Below are 15,649 nucleotides of genomic sequence, written 5' to 3' on the forward strand. Positions count from 1 at the left end.
AACCCCCCCGGGAGGTGTTTAAATGGCACAGGGATGCGGTGCTGAGGACAGATTTGGCAGAGAATGGCTGGACGCGATCATAGGAAAGGTGTTTTCCAGCCGAAACGATTCCACGGTTCCACGACGCTGTGACTCTGTTCCCTCATGACTCCATGACTATGACTCTGCCGTTCCACGGCTCTACGCCCCGGCGGCTCTGCACCGCCTCAGGGGTGGGGCCCTCGACGCCCGTCAGGGCTCGGCTCTTCCCTTCCTTCCTCCTCCCTCCTCCTTTTTCCACTAGGGGGCATCTTTTGGCCTGTGCCCGCCCTTTACGTTGCGCATCTGACATCACGGCGCACAAGTAGCCGTGAGAGGGAGAGAGGGAGGAAGCGGTGTCTGAGCGCTCGGCCGCCGCCGCCATTTTGTTTGTGTGCGCAGGACGGGCACGGGCCTTGCTCGCTTTTATTTTCAGCTGTAAGTGGTGAGGGGGCTTCTGCTTTGGACTTCTAAAATCTTCCCTTTTCCTTCTTTTCTTTAGCTTTCCAGGGAGCCGAAGCGGCGGGGAAACGGAGGTGGCGCAGAGGGTTGGTGAGGGGAGGTGCTGCTCGCGTCGCCTCCGCGACCCGGGGAGGGGAATGAGCACGGAGATCTGCGTGAGGGCTTGGTCGAGGAGGTATTAGCATGGGAGGAAGGGTCTTTGGTACAGGAGCTCCGCGGTCGGCTTTCCCTGTGGCGGAGAAGGTCTCTGCAGAGGCGGGGGTGGGGGTTGGGGTGGGGGGTGCTGGGGCCTTGTGTGGCGAGTCGGGTGGGGGCCGCGCAGCTCGGCTGCTCAGCCCGGCCGCCACGGAGGTGTTGGGCGCCTGCCCAAATGGCAGCGGAGACGAGCACGTCCACCCAACCCTCCCCGGCTCCAGAGGCCTCCCGAGGGAAGGCCGCGTGGAAGCGGAATCCGCGGCTTTGGGTCGGGGGGGAATGGGGGTGGGCGTTTGCTGTAGGACTTGGTTCTGGGAGTCTGTACCCACGGTGCTGGGATCGCCCTGGCTCGGCGGACTTTGATTGTCTCGAAGCAGTAAGCCTTTGACCTCCTCCGCTCCGTACCGCCTGCCAAATTTTTTTTATTTTTTTTTTGATGGGAGACATTTGGAAAGCGCTGTGTAAGCGTTTTCTGGCAGAACTTCTGTGGCCTTTCTGAGGTGCTTGATGTGTGGATCTTTTACAAAAATCCCCTCACTCTCCATTGGAGAAACCTTCTGGTAGAATGTGGGAGTGCAGACAGCCTGTGGTACGGATGAGGGCCGTGTAGTATAGGAATGCATATGTTCACCTCAGCTGTCGGTATTACATAAGTGCTTCGGTGCACGAATTTAGAGGGAGAGCTCTCACATTCGAAAACCCTCAGGTGCCTCCCGTGATATGGATTGCGGTCACATCGGGACTTGCACAGACCGATTCTAGCAGTTTCCGCCACGTTCGCCTTTATTTCGTTGCTTTGGGGACGAACCTTGCAGCTTCCGCCTTAATCCCTGTAATTCTGTGTGCGTTTGTGAGTGTAATTTCTTTCTCATTGGGCACAAGCCCAAAACAAGGCAATCGCAAGTAAAATCTTAACATTCACCTGTAACAGAGTGTTGGGGGGAACTCTTTACCTTAAAGCAGAAAAACTGACCTGTGAGTGTTTCTTGTAATTGGAGTTATGCAGGTTGAAAATAGAGGAAAATGGCTTTGGAGCTGGGTGAGAAGTTCAGGCATATAAGTGAAACATTAATGGGTTTTAATTTTTGTCTTGGGCCTTGTTGTTTGTCAATACATTAGCAGTTTTATTCCTCATTAATGTGAATAGGATTTTTTTGTGAGACTAAAACCATGACTGATTCAAAGGTTGTTAACCAGTCATTTCTTTTTCCCTGTTCATGATTCTGCATTACATTTGTATTTTAAACCACATTTCTATAAAAAAACACTGGTGCAGGTGCCTAGTGTGGTGGTGTGGGTTGTTTTTTTTTAAACTACCAGCCTGCCACAAATAGGAAAGTATCAGAAAATGGTTTTCTCAGAACAGACTTGCCTTTTATGTGTTCTGAAAATTTCCACTTAATGCCTCCAGTTGACAGGGAGGCAGACAGTGGCACTCTGTTTAAATTCACACAATCATGACTTTTTAGTGCTGCCTCTGTTTCTAAACTACTTTTTTTTCCTGTCATGGCTTACCTGAGAGATTTCTATTGTCTGGTTAATTCAGCAGTATATACAGTATCACAGTATAACTAAGGTTGGAAGAGACCCCAAGGATCATCAAGTCCAACCTGAGACTGAGATAGATATGTAAGGTTACTTGTTCTCATTTTCAAAAACTCCTGTGAAAGGCAGATAAACACAGTGGTTGGCTTTGTTACACTTGATTCCAGAGCTGTGCTCTACTTGCCTCTTTTTTCAGTTGTGCTTATACTGAACGCAAGATTCCTGCGTTTAACATGCAGTAGCAGAAGCTGGTGGTTTTGATGTGGCCATCAGCTGAACTGTAAAACCCCTGCATACTCATGCTAAAAAGGCCAAAACTCCATGGTTTAGCTCCTAGTACTACAGAATTGTGTGTTAATACCTTCCTTTCTATAGTAATGTGCATCCAATATAGTGCGAAGAACTAAATCCAGGTTTTGTCAGAAGGTGTTTGGAGATTAAGGTCTCTCTCCAGTAGGAGATTTGGGAAATAATTCTGTTTAGTCACTTGAGAGTTTATTTAAAACAGGTTTTAATGACATGTTTGAAGCTATTAAGTGGAGATGAGTTGGCCTATTTAATTGTGATTTGTGTTTCATAACAGTGTTAGGATGAGAGAGCTGCTTGCCAAACTGAAATAATATGTGGGGGAAGCTGAGGAAATGGTTCTTTCTAGCTCTGTCATATTTGATCAGACTACAGTAGCTGACTTGCATCTACCAATACCAGTGTAACCCTTTTGTCTTTTGTGCATTTTTGTTTGTTTGTTTTTTCCAGTGGGAGATGAGGCATTCGAAACAATCCCATTGTCCTGAATGGGAGGACAGAAAGAGCTGGGATCAAAGAAAGCACAGCACCAGCCGGAAACGCAGGAAGAGGTCCCACAGCAGTGGACCAGAAAGCAAGCACTATAAACCAAATCACATTTCAGAAAGGTATAAGACTCTGAATTGAGTAGTGCTAATGTTTCTTATCATATCTAAAGTAAATACTTCTTCAGGATAAGAGGTTTTGAGTGTCCAAAGTTGTCAGTTCCTTAAGCATTGGCTCACTTAAAACCATCTTAAAAGGTAGTTGGTTTTGTTGCAACACAGCGCCTGAACCATTAAATAGACTTTAATAAAAGCAAGTAAATGTTACTAGTTTGTTTCACTGTTCTCAGCTAAGAGTTGGTATTGAATATATTCAGTATCAAATTCCAAGTAAAGTATACCTTTTCATTTACTTAATATGAGGAAAAGGAAGAGAAGGTTGGTTTAATCATTTAATACAACGGTAAGTATGAGTTTCTCTTACTGTTTTGGAGGTGGCCTCAGTTTTCTCTCACACTGCTTTCACTGGAAAGATACATCTTTCTGTGTTTCCCTTGAGAAGAAGATCCCATGGAATTCTTGAGAGCTCATACTAGTCCTTATAAAATGCTGGTAGGGGTAGGTGGACAGAAATAGGAGGGCTCCTTGCCTCAGCAGCTTTCTTGAAAATACCTTCTGTGCAGAAGCTCCTCGACCCAGATACTCATGAGGGTTTCAATGTTTAATGCAGAGCACTAAGAGCAGTGCTGCTTCTCTCAGTCTCCAGGTGGTTGTGGGTGTTTTAACATTTTGAAACCATAGAAAAGGGGATTACTGCTGTACCGACAGTGTTTTATCCTGTGACTTTGGAGATTGTAATTGAGTTGCTCAGTCTCTTTTAGGAAGCATTTCTCCTTTTTGAGTCTGAACTTATTTACTGTGCAAACTGTGGATTGGTTACATACTGTTCATGTGGATGGCTGATGTGTATTCGAGACTGACGGTGTTGTTTAGCTGCCTAATAAAGTAACATCAGAAGCTCCACTGTTTTTGGGGAGGGAGTCAATTAGAAAACATTCTTGGTGTAAAGACAGCTGCTATGTAACTCTGTAACACAACTCGAGTCGCTTATCTTGTTGGAACCGCAAGTATTTGAAGTGGAGAACATTCACTTAAAATATATTTTCAGTCATTATTTGGACGATAGAGCCATAAATGAAAGAGACCATCATGACCGGAGATATGTTGAGGAATACAGAAATGACTTCTGTGAAGTGTATGACCCCAGGCATTATCACAGAGACTATGAAAAGAGTCACCATCATCACTATAGCAAATCCTCTGGTCGGAGCAGGAAAAGTAGTCATAAAAGGAAGCATAAGAGGCATCATTGCTCCAGTCACCAATCGCATTCGGTATGAGTAATTTTTAACTTTATTATTAATGAATTAGTGGTAATAGACTTCTTAAGTGAGAGCTAGAACGTCAGTTCCTGGTCACAGTACTTAAAAAAACCAAAAAACCAACAAAACCACTATATTGTTACAAAAGGATTTGTAGTTGAGTCCATTTGTGAGCAAATGAATGTGTTCTTGAGACTTTTTGGGTCAGTGTTGGGTGTGGGGTGGGATTGTCACCAGTACTAGTTATCCAGTGGGAATGTAGGTAGCTGGTAGTTCAGGTCACTGGGATTAATCTGAAAAATGGTATCTCAAAATTGAAAACGTGCAACTATGATATTTTGAAGTGCAGTTGTCGCTTTCTAGTTTCATAGCGTAGAGAAGTGTGTGCTTTCAGGTAGACTGTTTTGCCATACATCCTGTTACTAAAAGCAGTTGAAGTGGCATGCCTTTCTAATGTGAGCTTAATTGGCACTATGACACGTGCATGTCTGAAAAATTGGTAAGAACAAGCTCTGCAGTTCTACACCTCATTCCAGACAACTTTGAGCCACGTGTCTGGCTAATGGCAGCTAATGTCTTATTGAAGATGGATTAAGTTTGCTGCTTGCCTTCTTTGAAGGCGTGCTCTGAAATTCTCAGTATTGGCATGATGCCCACTGACATCTTCAGCTCCAGGTGGTTTACGTCACATTTGTGCAGTAGAAAACAGCAAGTGTGGTGTAGGTTATGTAATGCAAATCTAAGGACTTCAGGATAATTTTTCTTCTCTCTAAACATGAGGGGAGTAAAATTACTTGATACATTTTTATGTTTAGATTATATAAAATACATGTTTTGAAAGTAAAAGCCTTTCCCCTGACTGTAAGCTTAGGTATGTAAATAAATATTGTTTGTTGCTATTTGCTAGCAAGTATTAGAAATAGCGATGTTGCATTCTTAATCTGTCTTCAGTTAAACCACTGTTTGAGAGACAAAATTGTGTTGTTTTTTCTGTTGCTTTGTCACTTTTAAGTATTTATCTGAAAATCTGTTCCTTGCCATGTTTTTCTTCTGTAACATAAACTGTGCCCTGTGAATTTCTGGGGACTGAATTTGAAATTGCTCCTGCCAACTGTCGTGGCCTGGTGTGTAACTGAATGCCTGAATATCTCCCCGCTGAATGAATTGCGTATTCTGCCCTGAATTCACTCTGATATATTGATTGGCTGGACGATCTTGGTGCCGTTTCCAGAAGAGTCACCGAAGGAAAAGATCCAGGAGTGTAGAGGATGATGAGGAGGGTCACCTGATCTGTGAAAGTGGAGACGTTCTAAGAGCAAGATGTATAGAACATTTTTCAACACTTTTTAAAAACTTTTCAGCAAAAAATCTGTTTAGTATAGTATGTCAGAGGCGGGGGGCTAAAGAAATCTTCATTGCTCTTTTTGTTCTGTTTTTTTCATGCTTTTTTGTTTTTTTGCATATCTTCTTTTCTGTAGAGTTTAAGTACTGTGTTCAAAAAGTTCCAATTAGTTAATGAATCTGGAGGTTAGGAGGAGAGATAGGTGTTTTTTTTTGGCTAACTGTTTTCATGATACCTGTCCAATAAAATAATGCATTCAGATGCTGATATTTAAAGTAACTATGCTTTTGTAATGACACAGTTTAAAATCTACGTTGATAGTGTTCATTCTCGTTGAAGTAGTTTTACAATTCTAACTTGTGTTTGTTCTTTTTAGATGAAATTGTTGCGACTTTAGGAGAAGGAGCTTTTGGAAAAGTCGTGGAGTGCATAGATCATGATATGTAAGTGTTGATTGGGGTTTTGTGAGTGGATCTCCTGACATTGTTTAGCTCAGAAATTCAAGCTCAGGGACATTTTCTTCATCTGAACTGTAATGTTCTTTTAAAGTGGTGGAGTATACTTAAGAAAGAAATTGCACTTGTTTTGAGAGCTACCTCATAAACTTACTTATTTGTAAGGGTTTTTCAGGTGATACTGTATCTGTCCCTGATTGTTTCTAAGGTTCTTCAGTCATCTCTTGCTATACTATACATGTTTGTTTATTCTGGTGTTGGTTTGATACAAGATGATATACAGAGATATATGTTGGTTTTGAGGATCTGTCTGTTAAAACCAAACTTCCTTAACCACATTCATCTTGGGGAAACATCTGACCAGAGAGGGTTTCTCTCAACAATGAAAAATTTTATAAACTATAGTTATTTTTCTCTTACACGAGCTGTATAATCACATGGTGCAAACTACTAAGTAGATGTCATGTGCCCTTTTTAAAGAGGGAGAACCATGTAGTGCTTCATTATGTTTTCCAGCGGTTCTGCAAGTGCTGTTGCCCTAAGCAGAGAATGTGATGGGGAGTAAACAGTACAGAATTTATTTGGGAGACTCTATTTTAGAAGATGATGTAGAGAGATGCTTAGAAAAGTGGGTTTGGTTCTTAGTGAAAACAGTTGTTTGGAATTGGTCAAGCTGCAAATTTTCCTCAGTTTCATAACCAGAATCGTCCTTTGAGGTTATCCTGAAAGCTGAGTGTTCAGTCCTTTTTCAATGGTGTGGTTGCTGTCATGTGATGGCGTTTTTGGTGGTGAAGAAAATCTGTGTGCTACGAGTTTTAAGCTGTTAGTAAAGCTGAGCAGTTCTCTGGCTTTGTTCTAGTAGTTTTTCCTCTGCCTTTGTTCTGTCATTACACAAGTTACATCTGTTCAGGAGAGGTCTGTTGAGATTGTGTTGTGAGGGCAGTTTTTTGAGTCATTAGAATCCAAATAGCTCTACAGAGACTATTACAAATTTTCTCAGAGTGAATGGGATGGAATGAACTAGGTGTCAGCATCCCATTGAAGTAACAGCCTTGCAGTGCAAATGTTGCAGTAAGTGCAGCTCACTCAAACAAGGAATCTAAACTCTGGAAGCTGTTCAGCTCCCCTGATTCCATGGGAGCACTGGAAAAGAGCCTGAACAAGTTGTGCAAGCTGTAGGACTTTCCTCGAATGACAACTTTGCTATTTTTTGTTATTAATAGTGTTACAGATGGATTGGTGATATTTATTCTACCGTAGGTAAGACTGAGAAAGAGAGAACGTAGCGTGCACTGGAATGAGTGTTTGACAAAGGCAAGATGGGTATTGCATTTCTTTATGAAAACACTTCTGGTTAAGTTCAGTGTGCTTAGTCAGAGTCCCCTAATCCAATTCATAATTCTCTATGACCTTGAATCTTCCTGTTTCCTGTAATAAAATCAAGCAGCTTTGGGTTTGTAGGTATTTAGCAGTCATGAATTCAAATCGTGATGCTTTGGTCTTCTTTAAAGGAGAGGAATGCACGTAGCAGTTAAAATTGTGAAAAATGTTGGTAGATACCGAGAAGCAGCCCGGTCAGAAATACAGGTGTTGGAACACTTAAACAACATGGACCCAAGCAGCACTTTGTAAGTATGACTTTAAATAGTTAACATACTAAGGATTTGCAGGAGATAATTACTTCATAAATTGAGGGTTGGTTTGTTTTCTTTTTAAAGCCGCTGTGTCCAGATGCTGGAATGGTTTGATCATCATGGCCACGTTTGCATTGTTTTCGAGCTACTGGGACTGAGTACTTATGACTTCATTAAAGAAAACAGCTTTCTGCCATTTCATATCAATGACATTAGAAATATGGCTTACCAAATTTGCCAGTCTATAAACTGTAAGTAAATCTCAGTACTTTTATCAAACATGCTCTTTGATTTTCTTATAAAAGTAAGAAATGTATTAATTATGGAATACTGTTGTGTGTTTTTTCTTGTAGTTTTACATCATAATAAACTCACTCATACAGATTTAAAGCCTGAAAATATCTTGTTTGTGGAATCTGATTACATAGTGAAGTACAATGCAAAAATGGTAAGTTTGGACTTTTGCTTCTCCCAACTTGAACTGGGCTACTTGTGGCTTCAGAACTTTTCTGTAAAAAGATCAAGTGATAGAGTTATGTTCCTTTAGGCTTTTTTGTGGTCTTTGAGCTATGCTAACTTAATCAACCGAGTAACTTTGCTGTGAATCAAGCTAAACTGTTCAATCTGATCACTAGTTAAGTTACTGAGGTTCTGCTGTTCACAGGGAGCATTGCCTTAATGGCTTTGAATTTAGCCAGATTTTTTCTTTCATATTTCTTAGGCCATTGTGGATCCCTTTCTTCAAAGCATCCCTGTATTTGGAGAGGAGTGTTAGGTCTTGTATTCTCTGATTACCCTGGAGTCTGAAGTGCCTGTCAGTTACAGATTTTCTGTTTCAGTCTTGACTCAGTTGTTTTGGAGTGTTCAGATTAAATCACTTTGCTACCAGCTCCTCTTCCCTTGGAGCTTGAGCCAAATAGCAATTGATGTATTGAGGTGTGTTTTGTTCAATAGGTGTAATTTTTAGTATTTTACATGAAGCTGGTATTTTGAAGGTAGAGAAAATATGCTTAACACCTTTTGTCAAAGCATGCCTTTAAACAGCACTAACAAAGAGCACTTTGTTTTTCTTGCAGAAGCGAGATGAGCGCACTTTAAAAAACACAGACATCAAAGTGGTTGATTTTGGAAGTGCAACTTTTGATGATGAACATCACAGCACATTAGTGTCTACCAGGCATTACAGAGCTCCTGAGGTTATTTTAGGTCAGTGAAGACTTTTCCACCTAGTTAATTACAGTTCATTCAGATGTCTTTACTTCATAAGCTGGACTATTTCCTGATGGTTTTAGTAATCAATGGTGTTAGATTTCTTGAGAATAAATCAAAGTCCAAACATGTTTTTGTCTCACTTTCTCCCACCAAGGCTTGGAGAGAGGTGTGAAGGGGGAATGTGTGCCTCAGTAAATGCATGCAACGTGGGCACTTGCTTTGTGGATTAAAATTTTGAGAACATACTTGACAGTAAAACACAAACTTTGTCTCTTTTGCAGCATTGGGTTGGTCGCAGCCTTGCGATGTTTGGAGTATTGGTTGTATTCTAATTGAGTATTATCTTGGATTTACAGTGTTCCAGGTACGTGTGTATGGTTAAGTTGAACATTATGGTTACAGACTGTTGATGGTTAAATCATACCTACTTAACTGTTACTGTAAAAAGCACTACCCTACAGGCTTCCCAAGGGTTATATAGATGAGATTGTAAAGAGAGAATGCATATATGGAAATGAGATGTCTTGGCTGTACCCTTCAGACTACTTCAGAGTATCTCTTCTGGCTTTTGGATGGTGAAGCCTTTCCAGAGTCTGAAGTTTCTGCTAGAATGAAGAGTGAAGGAAACACACAAAACTTGGCTTATGAACCCTGCTGTTCAGGGGCCCTCTTAACAGTGGAAGGTGTCCTAGAACAAGCTGCACCATGTAATCAATCTTTAATGATTTAAGGTGCTAATGTATAAAGATACTGTGACTCCTATGAAGAAGACATTTGCTAGAGATGAGTAGTGAGCAGAAAAATGAGTAGTGAGCAGTAGAGAGCAGAAAAATCTGATGAGTGCATTCATTGCTTTTTCCAGACACATGATAGTAAGGAGCACTTGGCAATGATGGAAAGAATACTAGGGCCTCTGCCAACTCACATGATCAAGAAATCCAGGTAAGTTCATTATAGGAGTAGTAAGTTGCCTAATTTTTTCTGATTACTAGAGAAATCCTAAAGCTCCCATTGTTAGCTGTGAGCTTCTGAAGATAACAGACTTCCAGGCTTCTTGGTACCTTTTAGTCTGATGCAAGAAATTGTCAGCTTAATTTAATAGCTAACAATAGTCCTCATTTCTGGTGTCAGTCTGAGTTGGCAGCAGCCAAAATCCCAGCCTCTTGAACAGGATATGAATGTCCTTGGGTCTCTAAAGCTGAGTTTGATACAGTCACCAAACAGTGTTAGACATCACCACAAGTCTCTAAATGAATACTGGGTGAAAGAGCTGTGAGCTCCCAAATGCAGAGGAGATGCTGGAGCTCTTGTGCAGTTTCAGAACTTCTCCAAAAGGTTTCTGCCCACCTCATGCACTGGCACTGTCTTACTGTCACTTTCCTTGTCCTGCTGCAGAAAGCATTATTTCCACCACGACCAGTTGGACTGGGATGAACACAGCTCTGCAGGGCGCTATGTTCGGAGGCGCTGTAAGCCCCTGAAGGTAGGAGACCGCATTTTGATTGTTCTGTTAGGGTTGCAGTTGTGGAGGATCTCTCTGAACATTCCTTTCTTCTTCAGGAATTCATGCATTGCCAAGACACAGATCATCAGCGTCTGTTCGACCTGGTTCGCAAGATGCTGGAATATGACCCAGCCAAAAGAATCACTCTTGATGAAGCCTTGCAGCATCCTTTTTTTGAACCATTAAATAAATAAAGTCAAAGATCATCTATGCTTCTTCATGGAGATTCCCTAGACTGTGTCAGTCAACAGAGGTTGCATGAGGCTTTTGTAAACTCTAAATTATTTTGTACAGTTAAGTCTGTAAATATTTCCATATGTTTTGTATACCTGTTACGTTTCCCTTGTTGAACAGTTGTAGTCTTACGAGTATCAAAGTGAAAATAAAAGTAATTTTCATTTTTGAGAATCATTTTCTTTTTGCAACTGTGCCCTTCTCCTTCTGCACAGGGGGCTGGTTAAGCATCTGACCTGAGGGGAGGAGTCTGTGGGCTAGCTTGGAGAAGTTTTGAAAACATGAAATGTTTGTAACTAGCCTTTTTATTAGCCATAATGAAAAGAGTAAGGGGCTCAGGCTACATAATCATGCTGTGTAAAACTTGTGTTAGACTGACCCATGGCTGCAAATTCTGTGTTGTAAGTGGGTGTCTTTTCTGGGTTGCTTTTGCCCAGGTGTTCTGTTAAACATCATGTACACCCTCTGCCTGATGAGTCTCTGGAAACTTGCCCCGTGGTTTCAGTGTTGAGTAGTTAGGCAATTTTTGTTATGTCACTTATAGGACCTTTCTGTATTTTCAATGTTACTTTCAAGTCATTGAAAATCATTATTTAATGTCTGTCCCATACTGTGGCATCCACAATTGAACACTGCTCAAGCTGGGGCCTCGTCAGGGCTGTGTACAGAGGCACAGTTGGTTCCCTACTCCTGCTGGACTGAAAAGAGGCCAGGATGCTGTTGGCCGCCTTGGCCATACTGCTGGTTCATGGTCAGCCAGCCATCCACCAGCACCCCCTGGAGCTTCAGGTTTTGCACTTGCTAAGCCCTAATGCACAGCAAGACTTTAAAGTGTCCTTGTTCCACTGATGTGGAGGAGGCTTAATTTGCAAGAGGCTCCAGACATGCATAGCTCTGACCTGGCTGTGGAATAGAGCTGGGACAGGCTTTGAAAGCTTATCTTCTGTAAGCAGTGCCACCTCCTGGGCTTGATTATGTCTCATTATAGGCAGCTCCCATCCTAGGCTGTTGGTGTTCACATCATTGTTTCTTCTCTGCATGACAAAAAACGTTAACAGTTGGCACCAGCCAGGTTAGCTGGGTAGGACTGAGGAAGACTGAATTCCCTTGCTCGCCTCTTTGCTCACCTTCAGAAGTGAAGCAAGGGCTTGGCTGTGTGTCAGCTAAGCAATGCAAATCAAAGGCAGATGGGGGGGAAACCAAGTTTATGTGCTGCTATAACTATAAAACTGTAACTGTAAAACAGCCTTGTCAAAATGAGAAGGGGAAAGATTGTGTCTCCTTGCTGAAGGAGTACTTTGAGCCTTCCTTAATGCAGTTACTAAAAGGCTCTGCTCTCTTCAGGCATACATGCTGGAAGAAAGAAATGTTTTCAAAAAACCTGCTTCCATTCACTTTCCTTCTCCCAGTAAACCTGGAAAAATGCACTGTCAGGAGCGAGCAGGCAGCAGAACAGAGGTGCCAAGTAGTTCTGCAGGCCTTGCAGCACCTACAGAAATTTGAGGTGGAAGGAGCAGGCACCTGAGGGCCATGGTCTCCCCAGCACGGCAGCATATAGCCAGGGATCTGTAATGGGGCTGTGTTCTGCTCTGGGCTGCCCTTGGTGCTCAGATCTTTACCAGGGATGAGAGTTTCATATACACCCCGTCCTGTTCTCTTGTTAGAACATGAGTACAGTGGTGTAGTTTGTCATGATGTTTGCTTCAAGCTGATAGTAACTGCCTGTAGCTGGTGGTGAAGTGTAAGATCCATTCACATCTTCCTCTGCACTTCAGGGTCTTATTATTGCACCTTAAGAACACAGTGTGTGCAAAGAGTTCAGCTGGGCAAAACAACAGCAGGCGTGTCCACAGTGGGTCAGTTAAATGTTTTACTGAACATGGCTGGTAGAACACATACAGGTGGTTTAAAGTGAGCAGAGAAGGCCTGGTCCCTGAAGTGCAGATCATTTGTGAGAGATACAAAACCTCAGAAGTTGAGGAGGGCAGGGGAAGAGTTGGGCTCAGAGTTAGACTATGAGAATGGTTCAGGAATCTAAGGTACAGGGCTTAGCTGCTGCAGTAGTGGTCAGGTCTCCTTGTGCTACAGGTTCCAAGTATCTCAGTTGCAAGGAGGACTCAAGTTGTGTGGACACACTTCTAGGACAAGATGCTTTGCACTCTAGAAGCTCCCCTCAAAGCAAGGATACTGTGAATGCATAATCTCATAGAGCTTGTTAGCAAAGTCTTTGCAGCCTCATAGGAAGGAGAGGGGGAGGAGAAGGTGAAGAAGTTGCTCACAAAACCCTGGAGTTGTCCTAATTGTACCTTCAGGCATGTGAAGGAGGGCAGGAAATAGCAAACGATACGGGTTTGCCTGGCTGTCTGGTTTGGCTATAGCTGCTGCAAAAAACCCCAGGGTCAATATCCTACCTGGCAGTCTGGTTCTTATTAACATACTGACACTACATGTTAGTAGCATTTTCTGACTTTCACTCATCAGGGCAGAGTCTTTGGCCAGGGAGGCACGGAGCACGTTCGGGTTTGTGCACCATGTGCTTAGAGTCCAGGCAGGCTATCCAAGCATGTTTCACAGGCGAGTGAGGAGTTGACATGATTCAATCCGTAACAGTGAGGAAGAGGCAAGGATGTTCAGCAAAGTCCAGGGGTGTTCTGTGTTTCTTTGTTAGCACCGTTTCTCATTCAAAGGCTCCCTAAAGCACATGGAGCACTTCACTACTGCTAAATCACGAAGTTCCAGTGTGCGGTGGGAGACCACTGGGCTTTGCAGATAAGGTCTCAGAATTGATCACGGCCCCAGCGCGGACTGCAGCGCAGAAAGAAGCAGATCCCGCGGGGCTGACACCTCTTGCAGTCCCGCTCCTTCGGAGGGGATGAGCCATTCTCCAGATCTGCGGCCCCGCAGGGGCATACCGTAGCCCGGTGCCCGCTCTCCCGGCGCGGAGGAGCCGCTCCGGCCTCCATGACCCCGCTGGAGGGCGCCCGCTCCGCGGCCGCGGCGGCCCCCGCTGCGGGCTGCCCTACGGGGCGGGCGCCCGCCCCGGCGGCCGAACCGGGGTCGCCCCCCGCGCCCTGAAGCGGCTCTTGCTTTGCCCTGCACCGCCGCGACTCCGGGTGGGCGGAGAGGGAGCGTTCCCCGCGGGGGGCCGGGCAGCGGGGGTGGGATCTGCTCATCGCAATCCCCCATGGGGGGCGGCGGGCCGCGTTCGGAGCATCCCCCCTTCCCCAGAGCGGGGGAGCCGCCACCCCCCGCTTCCTCCGTTTAAGACCCGGGCTGGCGGGGCGAACGGAGGGAGAGCGGTCGGTCCGCAGCTGCCGGTCCCACTTCCGCAGCGGGACGCGCAGCGCGGCGCACGGGGCGGGCGCTGGATGCGCCGGCGGCGGCAGGCAGGCGGCAGCCGAGCGGGACCCCGCGCAGCGGCGCGATGAGCGCGGGCAGCGGCGCCGCGGCGGGTACCGCCACCTCCGCCCTCTGCCTGCTTCTCTCCCTCACCGCCGTGGCCGTCTGCCTGCTGCTGGGAGCCAAGACGGCGGAGTTGCAGGGCCGGCTGGCCGCGCTGGAGGAGCGGAGTGCCGCCGGACACGGGCCGCTGCTGGACGCACTACAGCCCCGCGTGGAGCAGCTCTTCCGGGAGGTGAGTGGCGGTGTGGACACGCAGTACCCACGCGCGGGCATCACCTATGGGTCAGCAGCGCCCGTGGGTCAGCAGCGCCCACCAGCCGGGCAGTACCCAGGGATCAGCGGCAACCTTCTCCCTGGTAGCATTCACGGGCGCGCAGGACCAGCCGCACTGAGGCGGCAAACTTGGAGAGGTTACGCCTGCCCCGCTCCAGCGCGGAGGTCCCGGGGCTTGCTCCGTGTATCAGCGGCTTTTCCTTCGGGAAAACTTACCAAACTTTCCCCCTTTTTGTTGCCGTTCACATTACGCGGAGTGTGGGGCGAGGCGTGGCAAAGCCCGTCTGATTTAGAAGAGAAATTGCCCCAGGTGGAAAGGGGAACCGGTTAACGACTGAGAACGCTGAGAACACAGGGCTTTCCCCCTACCTCTATTCACTGGCAAAGGTAACCCGAGCACTTAAATACTGTTTATCTGTGGATGTAATGGACTATAATTTCCTTGTTAGAAAATTATGAACATGATCCCTGTTATCTGGACTGTCTATCACGGAGTATCATGTGGTCCCGCAGTGCTGAACTGATTTATAGTGGGTAGAGGAGCCTAGCGACTAGTTACTTCCAATCCCAGGGATTTCTGAAATGATTCAATAAAGATTTCTGTGCTGAAAGTTTTCTCCTACTTGAAGACCAATTATCCACGCTGATGCTTTTCTCCATCGCTAAGCCAGACCATTCTGCATCACTTAAACCAGACCCTTCTCCAGCACTAACCCAAATCTTTCTCTGTTACTAAACCAAACCTCTGGGAGAAGTTACGTTCGATCCCAGGCTTGTATTTTTCAGACTCTGGTCTTTAGGTTGGGGGCTTTCTACAGGCAAGAGAGGACGGGAAGGGCTCCCATCACTCCTAGGAAACACTTGAAGGTCCTGCCGTTGGTTTGCTGGGTTTGTGTAAACAGTAGTTCGTGAAGTGCAGCAAGATTCCACAGGGCTTACTGGGCTGCCGCAGGACTCTCCCGAGTGATCGATTCTGACATCTGGGGGAGGTTTTACACTGGGATTTTATTAATGGCCTGACTGGGGTGCAGAACACGGGGTTGCATTAAAATCATTGCAGCCATGAAACCTCAGCCGTGCAAAAATGTATTTGTGTGCAGAGCCTCCAGCTGCGAGCAGCGCTGGGGATGCGGTGGGGGGGATGGAGACAGCGCTGCAGGGATGGGGAGACAATTCCTCATGCTGCCTGTTGCTGTCGGA

General features: G+C 45.2%; 1 protein-coding gene across 3 annotated transcripts; it reads left to right on the plus strand.

The window, feature by feature from the left end:
• The first annotated feature begins 325 nt into the window (after window positions 1-325).
• On the plus strand, window positions 326-10,951 carry CLK4 (CDC like kinase 4). 3 transcript variants are annotated; one of them, XM_054168690.1, is made up of 13 exons: window positions 326-456; window positions 2,977-3,134; window positions 4,180-4,405; window positions 5,625-5,715; window positions 6,112-6,178; window positions 7,702-7,818; window positions 7,909-8,075; window positions 8,178-8,272; window positions 8,901-9,030; window positions 9,318-9,400; window positions 9,899-9,978; window positions 10,432-10,519; window positions 10,597-10,951. In XM_054168690.1, exons 2-13 carry the CDS (start codon window positions 2,983-2,985, stop codon window positions 10,732-10,734), a joined length of 1,434 nt encoding a protein of 477 aa, XP_054024665.1. In that variant the 5' UTR covers window positions 326-456; window positions 2,977-2,982; the 3' UTR covers window positions 10,735-10,951. The 3 variants fall into 3 exon arrangements, with proteins under 3 accessions (XP_054024665.1, XP_054024666.1, XP_054024667.1); XM_054168691.1 differs by lacking the exons at window positions 326-456; window positions 4,180-4,405; window positions 5,625-5,715 and having other exon boundaries at window positions 3,028-3,134; XM_054168692.1 differs by lacking the exons at window positions 326-456; window positions 2,977-3,134; window positions 5,625-5,715 and having other exon boundaries at window positions 4,290-4,405.
• Window positions 10,952-15,649: the final 4,698 nt, after the last annotated feature.

Source organism: Dryobates pubescens, chromosome 16 (assembly GCF_014839835.1).
Source record: "Dryobates pubescens isolate bDryPub1 chromosome 16, bDryPub1.pri, whole genome shotgun sequence".
NCBI classification, from domain to species: Eukaryota; Metazoa; Chordata; class Aves; order Piciformes; family Picidae; genus Dryobates; species Dryobates pubescens.

Coding starts and splice junctions, on each gene's coding strand:
- CLK4 (XM_054168690.1), top strand. CDS start 2,983: ATGAGGCATTCGAAACAATCCCATTGTCCTGAATGGGAGGACAGAAAG. Junction 4,406..5,624: donor CCAGTCACCAATCGCATTCG/GTATGAGTAATT, acceptor TGCCGTTTCCAG/AAGAGTCACCGAAGGAAAAG. Junction 10,520..10,596: donor GGCGCTGTAAGCCCCTGAAG/GTAGGAGACCGC, acceptor TTTCTTCTTCAG/GAATTCATGCATTGCCAAGA.